Raw genomic sequence first — 22,777 nt, forward strand, 5'->3', positions numbered from 1 at the left:
ATATATATAAAATATAGATTTTTAATACATATAAAATATAAAAAGTATATTTAATATATATAAAAAATTAATATATATAATATATAAAAAATAAATTAACTTGTAGTATATATATAATATAAAATATTTTAATATATAATATATAATTATTTATGATTAATTTATACTATTTGATTAATTCAATTAACCGAATTAATTGAACCGAACAAAAAATCAAAAAACTAAAATTTAATAAAAATAAAAATCAAACTAAACCAAATAATATTTTAATCGAACTATTAACCGAAAAATTTTAGATAAAAAATCTCATTAACTGAATTGACCAAAATTTCATATTTAAACAAACTCAAAATTGAATGAATCGAATTTCGATTAAGTCAGTTAACCTATATAATATATAATAATTTATTATTAATTTATACTATTTGATTAAATCAATTAACCGAATTAATCGAATATAAAAATCGAACAAAAAATTGAAAACTAAAATTTAATAAAAATAAAAATTAAACTATACCAAATAATTTTTTAGCCCAACTAAATCGATCAAATTGACTTGTTTAATTTGATTAATTCAATTTTTGCTCCCCTACTTTCTTGTCTCTACCTCTGCCCACCATGTCGATTGTGATTTGTGTCTGTTTTACTTTTTTGAAACCCCACATTGAAGCAGGTAATTTCTGAGTCGTGGTGGTTTCACTGTCTACAGTCGCCGAGAGGGAACTTCAAAACCTGAAGTGTCTCTCATGGTCTTCCATCAAAGCTGCCTTGTTCAACTGAACTTTTCCTTTAATTCTTTCATTTCCCTCGAACTCCTTGGTCAATAGCTTTTTCTTCGCTCCTTTTTTTCAATTCGCCGCAGGGAACTTCAAAACCTTGAATGTGCCTCTCGTGGCCTTCCATCAAAACCCTCTTGTTCAACTATTGAATTTTTCCTTACATTCTTTCACTTCCCTCGAACTCCTTGCTCAATAGCTTTTTCTTCGCTCGTTTTCTTCAATTTTATCCTTTGGGTTTTTCATCATATCGAAGAACCTATCTTCTGTGAAGAATCAGAGAAATTTTCAGGAGCCTGTGGTAATTGGGTAATGTGCGATCTCTCTATGTGTATATAAGTTGGAAACACGTGTTCTGTTATTATTATTATATTTTTTGGAAGGATAATTGAAAGATTCAGCAGGTAGGGACACCCAGAGCAGCAATCTCTGCGCGGATGTCCACGTAAATGGAGGTTTGTTCCTGGGAGCAATTGAAACCATGATGACTGTGTTGATGACTTTCTCCAAAACTCATCTTTTACCGGTAGCCAGCCAGATTTTCTTGAATTTATCTGCAAGCAGAGAAAGGTGAAGATCTATTCTGTTACGCTCCTTAGAGAAAGGATGAAGGGCCATGAACAGAAAGTATTTGTTTTTTCTGTTAAGATTTGTGTTTTGAGCAATACTTAGTGCCATTTCTAGCAATATCTTGTGTGCAAAATTCAATATTTTAATGTATTCGTCTTTAGTTAATATATGTGATTTTCTCCATCGCCATTCTCTAACGCTCTGGTTTGGAACTTAGAAAACATTAGGAAAAGAAAAGGAAAATATGAAGGAATCCACTTTGTCGTGTTTGGTTATCCTCGAAAGTGAGAAAGAAAATAAAATATATAGCAATCAATGAAGAAAAATGTAATTATCTGTGCAATTAGCTTTTAATTTTTCTTAATTTCATTTTCAATATTATTTGATGTAGAGAGAAATTAAAATGTCATTGGGTCACAAGCCTCTTGGCTTTGCAAAATGTAATGGTCTTGGGCCCAACATTAGTGAGCTATTGTCCACTTTGGTCCATTGACCTCACAAATTTGTCTATAAAAGGCGCCTCATATAGTTGGAGCCCAAACTACCCTTATAAGCCCAAGATCTCCCTAGTACACATTTGATGTGAGACCGTGACACAAGGATAGGTGGAGGGTCGTCCCAATATATGCAGCCTTACGCCTGATTTAATCTAGAGAAACTGTTTTCTTGGATTCTAACTCATGGCCTAAGGGTCACAAAGGAGCAACCTTACTGTTGATTCAAGGTCCGCCCTCTGCATAGAGAGAAAATACATCAAAAAATAAATTTCTTTCTTATTTTCCTATCATTTCCTCAAAGGAAACACTTGATCCTAATGGAGCCTTCCTTGGATTAGAAATTTTGATGACTTAGCAATTTATGTTGACACGTGCCTAGCCAAAATTTGAAGTTCCATAATGTGTTTGGTTAAAAAAGGGGAAGACACTCTTTTAGGGGTTTTGATATGGGGAAATGTGTTTGTATTGACCATTAATTTTAATGATTAGCTTGTGTTATGTTGTTCTTTGAAAGCACAAGGCTTTCAAGATTATTTAATAGTTTGAGATGAACTTTTAATCTCGAAATTGTGCTTAAAACTCCAAATGCCCCGTGTAAATACAAATTTCGCATCTTAGACCAAAAGAGAAGAACGTGTGATGCAAATTTTAATTTTAGTTTATCTTAGGGTGTGCTATACATTCTTTATATATTCTTTGTGCAAAAGAAAAAATGAATAATCTTTTAATTTGATCATCACAAAATGAAGGGATCCAGTGAGTTCCAAGGCTTGCCTAGGAACCATGCTTAATTGATTTAGCATACTTAAATGAAGGATGTGAGTGCTTAATCTTGTTCAGGTAGTTTGGTTTGATTCATTAGTAGAATATCACATTGATTTGTGTGCTCTGGCTATTCTTGTAATGATGGATTGTTGAAGAGAGTTGCTATATAATGGTAGGCACAATTGTAGCGCTGCTTTCACTTATTCCATGTGTGCAATCTCTATAGGAGGCTTTCTTTGAGAAAAAATCCCTTAATGTAGAAGCAGGCCTAGGATATCTAGAACTCTAGAATTTTTTTTGTTTGACATGTGTCGGCCAAGCATTTATTAGTTGAACTTGACTTTTTTTAACTTGACTAGAATCAAGTCAAAGTGAGATCAATAAACCTCACTTGACAAGGATCTTAAGTTCCTTTTAAGATATGGGCTTTCGTTTGGACTCTTGTTCTCAACAATATTAATACGGATGATTTGTTTTAGATGAGACTTCATAAGGCTCTTAGACTAGATGTGTATGTGATGTGTCATGATGAAAACGAGATTAATGGTCATCTCTTCTTTCATTGTTGGGTGGCGAGGTATATGTGGAACAACATGTTTTATTGTTTTGGTGAGGTTTGGGTGCCTTCATAAAATGGTTATGATTTTTTAGTGGTGAATTTTTGAAATTGTGTAGGTATGCTACATTGTGGATACTTGGCTCGAAAGGAATGGTACAATTTTAAAGGTTCAGAAGTCTTCTCCAAATTTTCTATTGGAGAAAGTTACTTTTCATCGTTTTGTTTTGAATTTTGTGTTTTTTTTTATTTGCTTTGTTTTGGGCACTTTCTTTTGTGAATTTTGGGGTCTTTCGTTATTTGATATTCAAAGGGATTGGACAGTAGCTTTCATCTAATCCTTCCCCCCCACCCCCCCACTCTTTTGTCTTATTCTCCTTACCCTTTTATTCTTAGTGGATTTTTTTGTTATCTAAAAAAAAGATTTACTACTTCACTTGACAAGAATTTAACTTGTCCATTAATCAAATTCTGTGTTTTACTAATCCACTAGTGATCAATATACCTGCAAAAGTTTGATTTTGACACCTTGCTCCAACTTCTAAAAGTTCAAATGCATTAATACTTCTTTGCCTTTTGGTTCTATATAAGATTAGTATATCTGTTGAATTCATAGGTTATGTTTAGTTCTGTTACACCATCATTGTCCTATTAGCGCCTTCAATTCATAATTATGGACATGTACCTAAAGTACTGAGCCCTTACATGTTTTTGTAAGTAGTCCAAGTGCGGTCATGTTGTATGGTAAAAAAAACTACCTCATGATGTGCTTACAGAGTGATGGTGTAAGAACAAGGAACACGACTTTGGGAAGATCCATGTTGGAGACTCCTTAAGAAGAATTGTATTAAGAAATGTTGGGTTTAATTAGCAATTTATTGTGTTTAGTTTAACTAGTATAGTATTATGTGTATTTCGGGGCTTGTTTGTAATATTTGTGTAATGTTGGCGCATGTTTGTAATGTAATTTAGTTTTAGGGGTTTATGTGTAATTTAATGTGTTTAGAGGCTTTCTTATAAATAGTGCGTGAAAGCCATGATGTAGGAGTTGTTGATGAATTTGAATTGAATTGAATGTGAGTTTTTCCCTGGTATCTCCTCTCTAGTCCCTTCCCCTTCGTTCCTCTCTTCTAATTTTTCCATGGCTCCAGATACTTGATGATGCAGGGGCAGCATCAAGGTTCTGCAGCCATGGGAGAACTTAGAAGAAATAGAAGAGAGGAAGGAAAAGGAAGGGAGGAGAGTGGAGATGCTAGGGGGAAACTCATGTTAAATTCCCATTCAAATTCATTAACAATTGCCTACAACATGGCTTTCACACACTATTTATAAGAAATCCTCTTTACATGAAATTACACATAAACCCCTAAAACTATATTACATTACAAACATACCTCCACTTTACACAAATATTACAAACGACCCCCAAATACACATAATCATGTTCTAATTAATACTAAACTCATAGTGAACTATTAATTAAACCCAACAATTATCAATCCAATTCTTCTTAAGTAGTCTCCAAAATGGATCTTTCCAAGGTCTTGCTTCTTGTCCTGCAAACTCTCCCCCAATTAGGAAAAATTTGGCCTTGAATTTTGAAATGTTGGAGGATCAAAAGGAAGGACCAAACTTGGATTCTTTGAAAGCCAGCACTTGAGTGATGCAAAAAACCACAATCCTTTGGAAGCATCATAGACTTGAATTGATACTTGGCATCAATAAGCACATCGGGAATGACAAACTCAACAATTGAATGTCTGAAGGACTTTGGATGTCTTCAAACACATTCATTTCCTTCCTTGTATTGTCTTTAAGCTAAGTTATTATGACTGATTCCAAATCTTGGTTCATTGGTAGAGTGGACTTTAAAATGATTTTCTTTCCATTATAATGAAATAGGTATGTGTTCTCATGTCCTTGAGTCACACCTAAATCATCTAACCAAGGAGAACCAAGGAGTACATAGCTAATCTTCATAGGTAGGATATCACACCAAACATTAACCAAATATTCACCCATTTGGATGGGAAGCAAACATCTTTCATAAATGTATACAATAGAGTTATCAACCCAAGATATCACAAAAAGCTTTGGGTGAGGATCCTGATGAAGCTACATTCGAGTGACTCCATTTACGGAAACCACATTCATTAGGCATTTTCCATCTATGATGATTTTATAAACCTTTTCTCCACACTTGAGAAGGTGTTGAAAAGCTTGAAATTGTGCCCAAAGTTTGGCAAATGACATTTCTTTTTCCTATAATTTGTCACCATGTTGCTGAAAAGCCTTACTCCTAATATCTCACAAGCCTTAGTCCCAACTTCTCAAAAAAAAAAAAAATCTTTTAAGTCACCTTGATATTGGTTGTCCTGCTGAAATGAAACAAATTCACGAAGAAAACTCACTAATTACTGAAACAAAACCTGATTTTTGATGGTGACAGTGACAATTTCTAGGGTTTTGTGTCAAATCATTGAGCTTGCTTACAATATATTGTGTCCGTGATCAAATTATCAAACTGCAGATAAAATTATCATGGAGAAACTCAAAATATTGTGGCTGCAGGCAATTTCTCATGAGACAGGAAATTGCAGAAGACTTTGGGAGACTTTCTCAAGCACTTTGCTGGGGCCGGGGGGGGGGGGGGGGGGTTGCGTGAGTTGCAGCAGCGAGATTCTGGCGATGAAACTTTAGGTGGCTGTAGATCAGTGGGTGGGGTAAATGATGCAGGGGCAGCATCAAGGTTCGGCAGCACCATAGACTTGGCTTGAGAATTAGCACCAATCAACTCATTGGGGATGACAAACTCTACAACAGTAATGCTTGAAAGACTTTGATGTCTTCAAACTCATCCATTGCCTTGCTTGTAGTGCCTTCAAGTTGAGTAACTTTGACATGATCAATAATCTCAAATTCTTTGCCTTGGTTGGTTGGTAGAGCTGGCTTAAAAATGATTTTCTTTCCATTATAAGGGAAGATTTGTTCTCATGCCCTTAGAGTCACACCCAAATCATCCAACCAAGGAGAACCAAGGAGTACATGGCCAATCTTCATAGGTAGGATATTACACCAAACATTAGCCAAATATTCACCTATTTGGATGGGAACCAAACATCTTCATAAACATGTACAATAGAGTTATCAACCCAAGACATCTCATACAGCTCCAGGTGAGGTTCCGGATGAAGCTGCATTCAAGCGACTCCATTTATGGAAACCACATTCATTGGACATCTTCCATCAATAATGATTTTGCAAACCTTTTCTCCGCATTCGAGAAAGGTGTTGAAGAGCTTAAAATTGTGCCCAAGGTATGATAAACAGCATTCCTTTGTCCTATAATTGATCACATTTTGCTGAATTTATGCATATATATGTATGCTGCAACTATATATCACAACCCTTTAACACTATTTCCCACAAGCATTGCTTCCAATTTCTCAGAAACAATCTTCAATACACCTTTGATATTGATTGTCCTGCCGAAATGAAACAAATTCACAAAGAAAACTCACTAATTACAGCAAGAAAACCTGATTTTTGATGCTGGCAGTGACAATTTCTAGGGTTTTGTGCCAAATTATCACGCTTGCTTACAATTTATTGTGTCGCGATGAAAATATCAAGCTGCAGATCAAATTATTGTGGAGAAACTCAAAGTATTGTGGCTGCAGGAAATTTCTGGGAGACAGGAAATTGCAGAAGACTTTGGGAGACTTTCTCATGCGCTTCGCCGGCGCATGGGGCGTGTGAGTCACTGCCTGCGAGATTTCGGCGGTGAAACTTCAGGCAACTGTAGATCAGTGGGTGGGGAGCACAGTGGTGGTGATGGTGTGATGAGAAAAACAGAAGACACTAGGGATTCTTGAAGGCCAACGGCTAGAGTATGTTTGGCCGGCGTGTAGGGGTTCCTCTGGTGGTTGGACGGCGATGAAATTTTGAGGGGAAGGGTTTCCAGAGATTTTGTTTTTGGTGGTGTGGGTGGTGTTGCAGGATGGTTCCTAGAAAGTGGAGTTCGAGATTTGGGGACATGACTGGAATTTGTGAAAAGTTCAGAAACTGCCTTCTGGTGGGTTTTTTTTTATTTTAAAATACTGAAATTTTTGAATAGAAATTATGAGATGAGAGAGTAATAGAGAAGGAGAGATTAATGGAGCTAATGGAAGAAGAAGAAGAGAAGAGAGAAGGTGATGATAGGTGGACTGAAATGGAAGAATGGAGATCGAAGTTGGGCTCTGATACCAAATGATGCAGGGGCAGCATCAAGGTTCTGCAGCCATGGAGAAATTAGAAGAGAGGTAGGAAGGGGAAGGGAGGAGGGAGGAGTTACCAGGGAGGAACTCACGTTCAAGTCAATTCAAATTCATCAACAACTCCTACATCATGGCTTTCACACACTATTTATAAGAAAGCGTCTAAACACATGAAATTACACATAAACCCCTAAAACTAAATTACATTACAAACATGTCCCAACATTACACAAATATTACAAACAAACCTTCAAAATACACATATTACTATACTAATTAAACTAAACACATAATAAAGTACTAATTAAACCCAACAATTCTCAATACAATTTTTCTTAAGTAGTCTCCAACATGGATCTTCCCAAAGTCTTGTTTCTTATCCTACATCACAGAGATTTTCTTTTGAGCACGTATCGTGGTCTTTCAAAAATTTTCCTCTGATTTGATATGGATTTATCTAGCATGCACTATGACTGATTATTTTCTAATTTTTTTCTTGCTTCAATTTTGATGTGTTCATAGCACAAAGGCAATTATGTGCTTCATCTATCTGCCTTTAATTTTATCAATAGAAAATATACTGTTTAGTCACCCTTCTTTTGAATGATTGATGTGAGATAGCGGACTGCCTTTCCTCCTAGTATCACCCTTCCAAGGACCAAGTTTTAATTATAACAAAACTGTTGGCGCCCATGAAATACTATTTAAAGCATAAGTCAACTCCTTCAGTGGTTTGTTAGTTGTGCAATGTAAGAATAAGAGGTCAACTGACTTTGCTACACCCTTGCAAAGGTAGCACCCGTTGACCAGTACCTTCCTTTTGGCTCATAGATTATCAAATAGTAGAAATTGAATGCATCATCACCATTAATATATTTTATTTGCTGTGGTTGTGTCAAAATTTTTGCACTAAATTTATGAAGAGTTTCCATAGTTAGAATTTTTGCAAAGCTTTGTCTAATTAGCTAAAACATGTCATCAAGAAGCAACATATAGTTTTAGTCAGCATTCAAAAATGCAAAAGCTGTAAGGCATACCATCGTGTAACTTGAGACAAAAATTGTTTTTCACCCTTCTTATCCTAATCCTTAATAGTGTCTATTCACTATTTTTTTTTTTAGAATTTAACAATGTAATATTATTTGTAGTATATTGTGTGTATTAAGGTTTGACATACATTGTTAGCCCACAACCTAATGGCTTAAGTTGTTCAGTCAAGTGATGACTTAATATGGTACAGGAGACATTTTTGTGGAAGTTCAGAGTTTTTACTTTTCCTCTTGTGATTGGACCGCAAATTGTCATGTGTTAAGGCTTAACATGCATTGTTAGCCACCACCTAATAACTTAACTATAGGGTCAAGTCGTAGTTTCTAGGTTTAATGTATTCGTATTCTTCAATAGTGAAATACTATAAAAAGTAGAATAGATAATGTGATTTTTTTCTCAGAAGTCTAGAATTAATTGGGTCCAAGAAGGGGATTGCAATTTTAGGCTCTCAGGTGGCTAATGGGAGGAGAAGAGCTTCATTATGGAGTTGGAGGTTGATTATTTTGAGACCTTCTCTATTATTGCTAGATTAAATTTTGATTGTATGTTAATCTTGTTGGCCTTTATACCAATTGGGTGTGAAGAATGCCTTCTTGTATGGAGATTTGTTTCCTTTTTAGGAAGACGTATGCATAGAGAAATCTCTTGGGTCTGTTACTTAGGGAGAGGATGGTAAATTGGTAATGCATGTAGGTTGCGTAAGGCCATTGATGGTCTTAAGTAGTTCGTTAGAGCTTGGTTTGACAAATTTAGTAAGGTGGTCCTTGCATTGGTTTTATTTAGTGCTACTCTGATCATTGGGTCTCTGTCCATGAGAACAAGACATGTTGGTGCTTCTAGTAGTTTATGTTTATGATTTCTTCATCATTGTCAGTGACCAAAGCGGGGTTGTGGATGCAGTGACTTCAAGCAAAATTTCAAATCAAGGACTTGAGTGCTATGTTACTTTCTTGGTATTGAGAGTGTATGGTGTAAGAAAGGGTTGAATCTAAGCAAAAATATGCCATGGACTTGCTAAGTGAGAATGGAATGTCGGGAGCTAAACTAGTTAATACTCCTTTTGATCCTAGTGCGAATCTATCTAGGGATGTTGGATCGGACTTTGAACACAAACGTTGATATAGGCAGTTGGTTGGCTAGTTGATCAACTTTATTGTCACTAGACCTGAAATATCCTTTGCTGTGGGCTGGTGAGTCAATTTATTGAAAATCCCAAACAACCACACTTGGATGTGTTTGTAGATTCTAAGGTATCTCAAAGGCTCTTCTAATAGAGGTTTGATGTATAAATGTAATAGAAACTGTGAGATCATGGGATACTTTGATGCAAATTGAGTTGGCTTGGTTGATGATCAAGGATTTACTACTGGGAACTGTACATTTGTTGGAGGCGATCTTGTTACCTGGCAAGCAGAAAACAAACTACTGTAGCTAGATCTAATGTTGAAGTAGAATATTGAGCTATGGCTCATACTATGAATGACCTTGTTGTGGTTGAAGTCTCTTATGTCGGAGATGAGATTCTTGGTTAAGAAGCCCATAGATATGTTTTGTGATAATCAAGCTGCCATTTATTTTGCTGGAAACCTAGTATTTCATGAGAAGACAAAAACATGAAATTGACTGTCATTTTTGTGAGGGGTGTTGTGTTGAAGAAGGTTGTAAGGACTCCATTTGTGAAATTTTTGGCTCAGTTAGGGGATGTTTCCAAGAAGGCTTTTTATTTAAGCCTGCCTTGTGTTTGTGGTTGTAACAAGCTAGGGTTAGGTGATATTTGGACACCACCTTGAGGGGAAGTGTTAGAAGAGTTAGGCTATTTTAGTAATTATTGTGGTGCAAGTAGTGGTATTTTTGTCTATCAATTTTTTTATTAGTAATATATAAGAGGGCAGACCTAAAGGTGAACTTAATGCTCTAGAAAAATGCCACCCCTTCTTTGGGAATCCCTAGAAAAAAAAAAGAAAAAAAGAAAATGTAAAACACAATAAAAGAAAATCAGCACGCCCTAGGAAGAGACTGTCAATCATGCTGAACGTCTGAAAAATACATCCCCTTTAAATTTCCATTGTCCACACACCATAATGAGGCCATTAAATGAACTTTTTCCCACACCAACAAATATGATAACTTCTTCCCTGAAAATCTATGCAAGTTATGTTCCTTCCACAAACTCAGAACATTGCCAATAAAGCACAATATCCATAATGCAATTTCTTCCTTCTTCCTACCAAACCCCACAAAAGATATTGCCAAGAACTTCTCCATTGTCCTTGGACAAACCCAGCTTTCTCCAAAATAATTGAAGAGCTTGTCCAAACCTTCCATACAAAATCGCAATGCAAGAAAAGATGTGAAACAGATTTTGAACAATAAAAAAAAATACATATATCAAGAGAAAGAGCCTTTAAAGGTCTCCTAATCTGCAGCAAGTCATTAGTATTTATCATGTGAAGCACAACCAACCAAAGAAACGCTTTGATTTTAGGGGGGTTTTGACCTTCCAGATAACTTTGTAGAGTGGAAAGGAGACATTGGTACCAACCAAGAATTTACAGAAAGATTTACAAGAATAAACACCCGAAGAATCCAACAACCAAGTTTGACTATCATCTTTGGAAGATACCCTACAATTGTTCAACATAACCAACAAAGAAGATAATGCAATAATTTCCCTATCATTCAAGGGTCTCCTAGAGTGAAAATCCCAAGAAGGAACCGCTTGAGTCTACACTAAAAGAAGAAATGGTATCATTTTGCCTTGAGCTTAAGCAAAATAGGCAAGGAAAAGAGGTGGACAAAACAACATTCCCTAGCCAAAGGTCTTTCCAAAAATGAGTATTATTGCACTTACCGAAAACAAATTTAGTATGGGGAATAAACAATGAGTAAATTTGGGAAATAACTTTTCACAGGCTTTCCAAAGAACATCTAGAACTGAAATTAGTTATCACACCCATTCCCATCAAGTACAAACTTGCTTTTGATAACTTTATGCCACTAGGAAAAAGCCTCTAGCACGAACCGCCAAAGCTATTTAGCCAAAAGAGCCATGTTCTTAGACACCAAATTTCTAAGACCCAAACCACCTCCCTCTTAGTCCTACCAACCACCTCCTATCTCATCAAATGGTCCCTAAAAACCCCTACTCTTGACAAAAGAAATCTCTCATAATTCTCTCAATCTAATTAGCGAGTCTAGTTGGAATTTTGAAAATAGGAAGAAAATACAATGGAATACTAGTAAGACAAGCTTGAATTAGACTAATCCTCTCTCCTAAAGAAGAAAGGGCTCCTTTCCACCCATCTAAACACTTGGACACTCTCTCCACCACCGGATCCCGAAAACTAACTAATCTAGGATTACCGCTCAAAGGAACCCCTATATAGGACAATGGCCACCCCAACTCAACACACCCAACTTCCAAAGCTAAATCCCTAACACTCTTCGTAGGCACGTTAATAGCCTTGATACCGCTTTTACCCAAATTGATCTTAAGCCTCGACACCCTTTCAAAAATTTGGAGAATTCCCAATATATTAAAGAAAGAAGGCTTATGATCCTAAGAAAAAGATAGTATCATTCGCAAATTGAAGGTGTGACACCATGATCTCCTCTCTTCCCACTCCAAGACCTGCCACTAGACCTCCATCCACCGCCCTATCAGCCATCTTACTCAAAACATCAGCCACCAACATGGATAAAAGAAAAAAAATTGAGAAAAAGGATCCCCTTGTTTAATCCCCCTCATGGCCCTACACCAAGATTTAGGCTCACCATTCACTATCACCGCAAAATTCACATTAAACATACAACCTTTCTTCCGTCTATGCCATGTCTTCCAAATGCCTTCCTTACGAAAATCTTATTCATAAAGTTCCAGCTCACTTTATTGCAAGTTTGTTCAAAATCCAACTTAAAAACAAACCCCTTTTTATTCCTCCTAATATTTGTCAATCATTTCATCCGCAATCAGGATTGCATCCACAATTTGTCTTCCCCCAACGAATGCACTTTGAACCTTATAAATAGTCTTATCAAGCACCACACTTAAACCTATTAGCTAGTACGTTAGTGATTATTTTATAAACACTATAAACTAGGCTAATTGGTCTATAATTAGATAACTTGATAGACCTACTTTTCTTTGGCACCTAAGTGATAAAAGTAGAATTAATGCTCTTACTTAAAACCCTGTTCCAATAGAACTCATTGAAAACCTTCATTACATCATTCTTCACTACCGCCCAACAATCTTGATAAAAAAGTTAAACTAAAACCATCTGGCCCAAGACCTTTAGCCCTCTCCATCCCAAAAATTGTAACCCTAACTTCCTCTTCCTCAAAATTTTTGTCTAACTAGGCAATCCTATCAATAGGAAAAGGCTGTTAGTCTAATCCTTCCACCATTGGTCTACTCATTCTTCTCTGTGTACAAATTGAAGGGACCTGCGGAATAGTCCTAAGATCCGGTTGTAGTGCATATGGATAACAAAAGAAATAATCAGATCATGCAATCCCTAATTACGTGATTAGGATTATACCTGCGATATCTGTCTGGTTTGATCCCGAATTTGCAAGTACGAAAACGAACTCTTGAAGACGACCAGGAATCTTCTACTGTATTCCTTGAACACGCCTTGCTCCTGAGAGAGTGGGCTCATAAGCGGCTTCTAGGGTTTTCTTCTCTCACGACTGCCTCTGTGAGAGTTTTTTTTTCTTCTCCCTTAGCTGCTGAATGGAGCATGTGTATATAGGCTGCAGTAGGGACCTTTGGGCAAATATGACTAGGGCTTCCCACGTAATTAAGAATTCCTAATTCGACCCGAATTTATCCTTAATTACGTTAATTATAATCCATACCACTAAAGAATTATAATTGCACTCCCTATCATATTCGAAATTTAAATTTTGAGCTCCTATTATTAAATACTTATTTATCTCCCCACGTAAAGATTACATATACCGTTCTATTAAATTAAATTATTGAAAATTTAATTAATTGACATATTAATTCCCTAAAACCTTCCACTTAATTGATTTGATGTGCTGGATTCAAAATCCACCTGTAGGGTTTGACACAATCAAAACTTATAAGCTTCCTCAAGGGGGTATCATCAATCCCGATACCGGGATATGGATTATATCAATAATTAATGTTCATGAAAAGTAAGGTGTAGTCCCAAGAGGGGGGGTGAATTGGATTTAAAAATTTCTTTTACTTCTTTTTAATGTATTCTTGTCTTCTTGTTGATTTACCAAATACACAACCAATACTTAAAATAATATTCAATCCACAACCATATACCAATAAAGTATTTAAACAATCAAATAATCAATCAATCAACCAAACCAATCAATTTTTTCAATCAACCACAATATCCAATCAAGATGGTTATTTTGTTTGTAGCCCTATGTATACGAATTTGTAAGCCTTGTAGAGAATGTAATTTGTTTCTCAATTCAATATTCAACAAAACATTCACACTCGTCCCAAAATTCAGAATTCAAATGAACTCTTAGTAAATTTATCTTTGGGTGTTAACCAAGTAACATATTCTGTTGGTCTAATTGGGTTTTTCAATCTTGTTTTGATAATAACAAAATGAATGATGCTTTAACATGTAGTGTTGAGTGATTTGATTTCAGATCTAGGTAAAAGGATACTCACGGTTGATAAGCTGAAGATCAATGTCAATCTAGTGGAAGCTCCTCAGAACATTGAAACAATGGACAACAAATGAAGAGGTTAAAGGCCAAGCAAATCTTAAAGTCAAAAGTGAACCTCGAGAGGCTGAAGGAGGCTGAAGGATTTAGTGATTAAGGAGACCATGATTAGAAGGATTGTTGTAAGTACTTCAAAGCCATTACTATCTAGATATGTGAAGCTCTTATAAATCAAAAGAAACTAAGATACACATTTTTTAAAGACCTTAAAATATGTTTTTGAAATCAAAGTAACAAAGGTCTCAAAGGAAGAAAAATTTTCAAAGAATATAAGGGAAAGACTGAGAGCCAGGTGACTGCCCTATATAGGCAGGTGACTACCAAATTTTAGAAGAAGTAAACTTGGGAGGCAGTAGGGTGTTAGGCGACTGCCTGAGCATTGTTAGGCGCCTGGGTGGTCAAGCTAGGCAATTGCCAACTTTTTGGTTGTCTAGTTTTCACTATGGCAGGCGACTGCCACTCGGAACAAATTTTTAAAACTCAACGGGAAGATAGTCAAAATTTTGAATTTCAAAATTTATTCTATAATTCAATACTTTTTGAAAAGTTACCTAATTAAATGAGGAAACTTTTCTTTGAAAAAGTCTATAAATACCTCCTTTGAGCAATGAAAAATGTACAAGCAAAGAAAACCAAAAGATCAAACGAGCTATATGCCGAAGTTATTCCTGCACTGAAATTCTCTTTAAGTTCTTTTTGCTCACATCATCTTACTGGAGAAAAACTCTACGATTTTGGTGGATTGAAAAATCAAAAGCTTGGTTTCGAGTTGCATTCAATTCCTTTTTAAGAACCATCGGTGACTTCTAAACCTTTAAAGCTTCACATTTTCTATTTAGCTTTGGTTTTTGAAGTACGATTTAAAACTTAATTTGTACAACCTGCTCTGAATTTTGAGAGTGTTTTTGTACGCATATCTACTTCTATCTTCTTGTTCTTTGAACGATTCAAAGGTTTGTTGGATCGTTGGACCAAGCACAAGCTGGTGCTTGGAGAGGTTTCTCTTCCTAAAAAAGAAGATAATTTGTGTAAGGTTTTTGTTCCACCCGGAAGGAACAAGATATATAAATTCCTTAAGTGGTTGACCTAAGGCGAGGACGTAGGCTGGGGTAAGCCGAACCTCGTAAAAGGGGTGGTGTCGCTCTCTTTCCCTTGCTCTCTTTTACATTTCAGCAAAGATATAACCTGCGTGGATGTTTTAATATTTTTAATCATAAAGCAACACATATTGGAAATTAAGTAAACCCAAAGTCCAATTTGTTTTTGGGCTTGCGGAAATTGAAAGGGAGTACCTTGGTTAATTGATCTTTTGCGGAAGTCGAAAGGAAGTACTTTGATTGGTTAACATCCCAAAATAAATTAGCTGAAGGTTTATTTGAATTCTAATATTGCAAAAGTAAACGGATGTCTTTTTAATATTCAAATTCACAAGCCAACTACAGGAACTTCACATTCATATACAGGGCTGTTAAATATTCCAAATTGATTTCTTGTTGTATGGTTGTTTTGCTTGAACAGATTGTTTGATTAATTGTAGTTGCTGCGATTGTGGATTGATTAAAGGGAATAGAAATTTGTGTGGATTTCCTAGTTAACAATAATACAAGAAATCGTTAAAAGATTATAAAAAGGGACAAAAAGGATCTAAGGAATTTTTAAATAACCCAATTCACCCCCCTTTTGGGGCCACACCTTAGATTTCATACTCCCTTATGGTTTCCGCAAAGTATGGTTTAACCAACGTACTCCCTTTCGGTTTCCGCAATCCCAAATCAAAATTAGACTTTAAGTTTACTTGATTTCCAAATATATGTAGTATATATGATTTAGGAATTTAAATCATCCACACAATTTATATGTGCTGAAAAATAAAGAGTAAGGGAAAGAGAGAGTGAGACTGGGATTTTTACGAGGTTCAGCTTATCCCCAGCTTATGTCCTCGCCTTTGGCTAACCACCAAAGGATTTACTAAAACCAGTTCCTTTGTCAAGCGGAACAACACCATTTATACACTCCTTCAGTAGGCTAGAGTCCGCCTCTCCAAACGATGTACCCTCGTTCGGTCACTTTTTCAATTAGGTCAGAGCCCGCCTCTCTAAGCGATATCCCCTCGCTTAGCCAATGATCCAAATAACCTTGAACTGTCAATATCTACAAAATATAAATCAAATAGATGTGTACAAAGAATGCTCACACAAAGAGCTGATTAGTACAAGTTAAATCTATATACTTGATCAAATTCACAATATGGAAATATGAAACTCAAGAAGATATCACCGTAAGCCTTCTTTGTAGGTTGAAAGAATTAAGAGTAGACTCAGAATTTTCTTGATAAATTCACAGCAAATCTTAGTAGTGAAACTCATAAATTGATTGCATAAGAGAGTTTTGAGAGAATTGGGAAATTTGAGAGCAAGAAAGCTTGTTTGCTGTATTTTCTTGGTGTGATTAATCCTTAGCCTTGGAGGGTTATTTATAGATGATAAATCAAGTCTATTTCGTGTTCTCCAAGTGACTTGGAGTGTTTCCTAAGTTTGTAGAAAGTTTGGAGCACAAGAAATATAAGTTTAAATTTAAAAACTTTTAAAAAATATGTCCGTTAACACTATTCAGACGACTGAAGTCTCGGGTTCAGTCGTCTGAGGTGGTTCTGCCTCTTTAGAAAACCTTTAGCAAAATCTTCAAAAGACTGAACTTAATCTTCAGTTGACTGAAGATATTCTTCAGACGTCTGAAGTTACACTTCAGTCGTTTGAATTGGCTCTGTCTGCTGTTTAGTCATCTGAAGTTCCTCCGTGAACAGTGTTCAGTTTGCTGACAGCGTTGACCCCGCTTCAGTATTTTGGTCATAATTTTTTCTGTACAACTCCAAATTAGGTGTTCTTGGTGTCAAAAGAAAGGTAAGAGAAAATCCTACAACTTTCATGTTGAACACTTTTTAAAATAAGTAGTTTTTGATAGAGAAAAATGCACCTCAATGCGGATGTAGAAAAAATGACATCATTTGGAAAAACGTCTTTTTGATGCTTTTCATTTCAAAAATAATTTTAATCTTTTTGAAATATCTTTTGACCTTATAAAAATATTTTCCAAGTATTTTAAAAGGAATCTAGGTCCAAGAAGTTAACCTAAGAGCTTCATGTATCCATATTGAATTATTTGAAGTACTTACATAAAACTTCCTTAAAATTCCTTCAACTCTTGAAGTCTTCATGTATGTTCTTGCTTTGAGGCCATCTTTTCTTCAAGCTTTCAATGTACTTTAGGCTTTTAGCAAGTTCACTTTAATATGCATGCTCTCATAATCTTCAAGTTTTATTTAAATCATCTTTAAATCCATGCTTTGACTCTTGTAAGCTTCAATTGATCCTTGTGAGCACTTTGAGTCCATCTTTTCTTCAAGCTTTCAATGTACTTTAGGCTTTTAGCAAGTTCACTTTAATATGCATGTTCTCATAATCTTCAAGTTTTATTTAAATCATCTTTAAATTCATACTTTGACTCTTTTAAGTTTCATTTGATCCTTGTGAGCACTTTGACTTTGCTTTCTCATATATGAGCCCTGAAATAACATTACTCACACAAATACATTAAATTCCACTTGTTTGTTAGCATCAAAATAAGATAACAAGATTTTAAACCTTGTAAGGCCAACAGTTCACCATACACATAATGTCATCATCCAACTCACTGAGTTTATTGACCCGTAAATAATCTCGCTCTTCTATGAATCGAAGTAATAAACACTATATGCACGTGTCCAATAATCATATCATGATTAAGAGCATAAGTACTTAATAATCATGATGTATTAATTATTTTATATAGTCAGTATAAAAAAAAAATTACCCCAAGACGGTATTGTTCAATACACACAAAGTGTACTAGCACAAGGAGTTGGAACTATTCCATTCCCAATACTCAAGACAGACCTATTAAAACCTTGTGCTATAGTCCTACCAATGGTGTGTCCAATTTCATTTAAGACTGTGAATAATAAACTTATATTCTATAAGAACTGATGATCTAATCTTTTGTGTATAAGTCGTACTCTACACATTAGATCACCTACTATATAGATAAAAGACACGCATGCATAATCATTAAATAAATAATGTCAGGCAAACATTGCTCACAAAGATTCTCATTAAAATGGAATAACTGAAATTATTAATAAATACTAAAACCGATTACACAAAGCATGTCTTTTAGTATAAATCCCTAACACAAATTATAATAAAAATCAGTTATCTCAGTGGCAATTTTTACTAGAACTTGGGATAATTACCCCTCCTATCCACCTCCATCTCCCTTATCAAATTCTTTCTCATTTTTCCATTGATTATTCTACGAAAAAAATAGAATCACAGTTGCCATCTCTAACCCATTTAAACTTCGTCTTCTTCCTCCAACTTCTCATTTCCTTAAAGATCAGCTCTTCCAATTCATTTTTTTTCAGAGAAAACCTTTAAGCCCCTAGAAAGGGTCACGCCTTCTTCCTCTCTATTTAACTCTTCCAATTCTCCTAGAATAATAAACCTTTTAAATCTCCAAACACCTCCCTATTCCACACTTTTAGTGTTTCTTTCAACCTCTTCAATTTCTCATAAATCTAGACCCCTGCCAACGCCTTTCCACATCCTCACTCCATGAATCCCTAAGATTTGGATGGAGCTATGATCTAACCACATATTCTTGAACCTAAAAGGGGTGGGGCCCAAAGGCACCTTCCTAGATTCGAATAAGGAAAATGATTAGAAGTGGGTCTAGGTAATGCAATACTTGAGAAAGATTAGAAACTCTTCCTCCCCTGTTTGAAAACAAGAACCTATTAATTCTACCAGCCACCTCCCTAGCCCCACCCACTAACCATGTAAAATTGGCATTTGCCAAGGGAAGATCCCTCAACTCACACTGCCTAACAAGAAATTCTTGTATAACTAATTTCTCATTGCCCTAGGGAAGACCCATTAACCCACACTCCCACATAAAATTGACTCATATGCCTCGAACTTTTCATTTCCTTAAAGATCAGCTCTTCCAATTTGTTATACAAGAAATAAGTTGTTACTATAAAGCATAACAATGTGAACTTTTTATGAGTCCATAATACGGAATACACAAGGAATAACTATTCCCAAATTTCACCATGTAAATATCTATTCTTCTCTTGTTACGTATTGAAATGAAATGATTAGGAGTATGTAAGGAATAGCTATTCCCTCAATTCCCCAATTTTACACTAAATTGCATCTTATTCCTTGGAATAATTATTCCACTGAACCAAACAAGCTGTTAGTGATTTTTCTTCTTTTGAGGATTTCTGTTCTCCTATATGTTGTAATGTCTTGTTCCTCTTCTCTCAATACATATTCTTTTTATTATGTAAGCAATAATAATTGTTTAAATAAGTGTTTTTTTTTATACATTGTTTCCTTGGTTTGTGGCCATGTCCCATTTTTTTCGATACAAGAAGAAATTCATTGATAGATTAAGAATATACAAATAGGGGAATAAGACTCCTCCTTAACAAAATCTGGGATATAATCTATATCCTATATTACTTTTCATTTCATGCATTACTATGATTTGTAAAATTGAGTCCTCCCTTTTTTTGTTCTTTTGGTTACAAAAAAAATTCTATTAGAGAAAAACAAACAAATTTCTAGGAAAGATATGTTTTTTCATTACTCTGATATAGCATTCCACTGAGCATTTTTGGCTACATCTAATGCACTTGCATTATGCCTATTTACACCCTTGCAGACACTAGCAACTATGGTCAAGCTCAATTTGTTTCAAGGTCCTTGTTTTGGTGATTAGCATTTATTTCAGTTTTCTAATTGTCCTTAAACCCAATATAGTAGCGCATTCATAGAAACATGCATTAAAAATTTAGGGCTGTCATGAAAATTTTAAACTTGATTTCCCCCCTTGTTTTCTTTGTGATAAAAAACACTGATGCCTCAATATTTTGTTTTGTTGTTTTACATTTTTATGGTAACTGGAGCATAAATATTTATCTTTGGTTATTAGCATAAATTTAAGCTAGGAACTGCATAATTCTTGCCTCTTGTTGGGTACTTTAGACAATGTTGAAACAGGGCAGAAATATTAGGTACACTGAGTTGTCCTACCATAGCTGGGTAAAAATTAATAAAAAGAGAATAAACAAAAATAGCTAATAATTGCTTTACTATTTTATTGTGCCATTAGAAAATGCGTAGGGTAGACCCACCGTAGTTGTTTAAAAACTTGGTTTTCTTTTTGACTAAGTTAGTTATTGTGGTTTCATTCCCACGGGCATGGCGAGGGCTGGACAAATGTGCATTAAAAAAGGGTAGGGTAGACCCACCATAGTTGTATAGAGGCTTGGTTTTCTTTTTTTCACTAAAGTTAGTTAATGTTGTTTATCCACCTGGTGGGCAGGGTGTATCTGTTCCAATTACAATTCTTGGTTCTTTGTGGGTCATGTTTAAGTTGTGGATGTCATTATACATTGAAGCAAAATTTGATTAGGCATGGTCATATGGTGGAGAAGTTTTTTGATTGATCTCTCCATCCTTGTACTAGTCTAACTCTATATCTTACCCAATCATCAGAAACTGGAAAACAATAGCAAGAAGTTGAAGCAAAACTTTAAAACTTCTTTATAATTCAGTTTGTCTCTCCTACTTCTATTTTAAACATTTGCTATGTGTGTTTTAATGCTTCATATTTCATTAGATAACTGTTTCTCTTTCCTGTTGGTGGACTTCCAATTGCTCCCATATGAGGAAAGAGCTACAATCAGGCCACTCTTAATGGGTTTCCATGCTCAGATTATGATATGTGAATTACTCCACTCAGCTAAATCCTTTAATCATTTTTGGTATTTGTGTGCATATCACATCATCCAGACTTTTGCTTTTATTGCAGATGCCAAGAATGGAGAACATTCTCAACCTGCCATTGCAAGATCCTCCATGTGCAGAATTTTCTGCTGCTCAGATTAAGTGGGTGAAAGTAGAAGGTGGTCGCCAGGGTGGTGATGATATTGCCTTGATACCTTTTTCTAGGGTGGATGATTTTGTAAAAGGGGAATCTGCTAATGCAGAATGTCCTGCCAGCTTCCGCATTGAGTCAAGAAGGAAAAGACATGAAGGTAGCATTAGTAAACCAAGGGTTGATGCCTACCTTGAATATACACTGTACGCCTTCCCTGTCCATTTATTTTTCTTTTAATTAAATTTCTGCAGCATGGGGTGGGGTTGAGATTGGAAGACCGCGGGGGGGGGGGGGGGGGGGTGGAGTTCAAATGAAAACATCATACGAATAACACTTCTTGTTGTCATGTTTTTGTAAAGCATGTTTTCTGTCAACCACGTGCTTTTTAACTTGTAATTGTTTCACAAAATATTGTTTTGTAAAATGCTATTTTTAAATCAACCATGCTTCCAGCAACATTTCACATGCTAATTTTTTTTCACGGCTTTTCTTTAGATACTGGTGTTCTTATGGTCCTGAGGACTACAGAGAGAGTGAGATTGGCATGGGGGATGGCACAAATACTAAGCCTGCATCAGGGAAGGGGAGCAGGCCTGGTAGGCGTCACATGATGAGAGGGTGCCTCTGCCACTTCACTGTAAAACGTTTATACATCCGACCTCTCCTTGCACTCATCATTTACAATCAGCGAAGCCATGTGGATAAAACAGGGGCCCCATGTCATGGGTTACTTGATCGGGATGCTGTGGGAACACGAGCTATGTATGCTCCTCGGATTTCAGAAGAATTACGTCAAAGAGTGATATCTATGCTTTATGCTGGAATATCTTTGGACAATGTAATCCAACATCACATGGAGGTGGTGCAGAGGCATGGTGGGCCACACAGCCGAAATGATTTTCTCACTCGGAATGATGTTCGTAATATGGAAAGAGTTATTCTTAATTCCACTCATGAGCTACATGTAGATGATGATTGTAGCATAAACCTTTGGGTTCAACGCCATCAGAAGCATGTTTTCTTCTTCCAGGATAACAGAGGTTCAGACCCACTTGTTCTAGGCATACAGACAGAGTGGCAGCTGCAGCAGATGCTCCGTTATGGACATAACGGTTCTGTAGCATCCCATTCAAAGTTTGGTTTGAAGAAACTCAAGGTTCCATTTCTTATGCTTTCTTTTATTTGGCGAGACATGCTTCTTGATTCCTTATTATGTTTGTCATCCATGTGGGAACTCCTTTTAATAGTTTTTATTTATTTATTTATTTTTCTTCTAGATAAGAATCCTTATGTGTCCTTCGATAGCAGTGTTAAAGTGGGGATTTGGGAATTGTTGTATGGATCAGGTATACTCTGGTCCACAAACAGAAATAATTAGGAAAACTCTATACTGTGTTTTTCTAGCTTTTTAAGGGGAGAAAAGCGTTAATAATTAGAGGAATAATGTGGAAAGAATTCTGGACAAAAAATTAGGATAAAAGAAAAGTGTCTTTTTGGGAAAAAGAAGAAATTAAAAGGAACAAATCTGGGAAATATATGAAATATTTGTAAATAATCTGCAAACTTTTTTATGAATTTACAGTGCAAGGGCCT

At 35.7% G+C, this 22,777-nt stretch overlaps 1 protein-coding gene across 5 annotated transcripts in view; it reads left to right on the top strand.

Annotated features, from left to right (window-relative positions):
- Positions 1-718: 718 nt before the first annotated feature.
- The window catches only part of LOC131152257 (uncharacterized), a 28,207-nt gene continuing 6,148 nt past the window's right edge, over positions 719-22,777 (top strand). For 2 of the 5 annotated variants that reach the window (XM_058104028.1, XM_058104023.1), the window contains exons 1-3: positions 6,347-6,481; positions 21,116-21,387; positions 21,680-22,340. In XM_058104028.1, coding sequence (XP_057960011.1) covers positions 6,353-6,481; positions 21,116-21,387; positions 21,680-22,340 — 1,062 coding nt within the window. In that variant the 5' untranslated portion in view covers positions 6,347-6,352. Of the gene's footprint in view, positions 1,086-1,177; positions 1,347-6,346; positions 6,482-14,119; positions 14,320-21,115; positions 21,388-21,679; positions 22,341-22,777 lie in introns of those variants that run through there. The other 3 variants (XM_058104025.1, XM_058104024.1, XM_058104027.1) reach the window with 3 other exon arrangements.

This window comes from Malania oleifera, chromosome 3 (assembly GCF_029873635.1).
Source record: "Malania oleifera isolate guangnan ecotype guangnan chromosome 3, ASM2987363v1, whole genome shotgun sequence".
Classification (NCBI taxonomy): Eukaryota; Viridiplantae; Streptophyta; class Magnoliopsida; order Santalales; family Ximeniaceae; genus Malania; species Malania oleifera.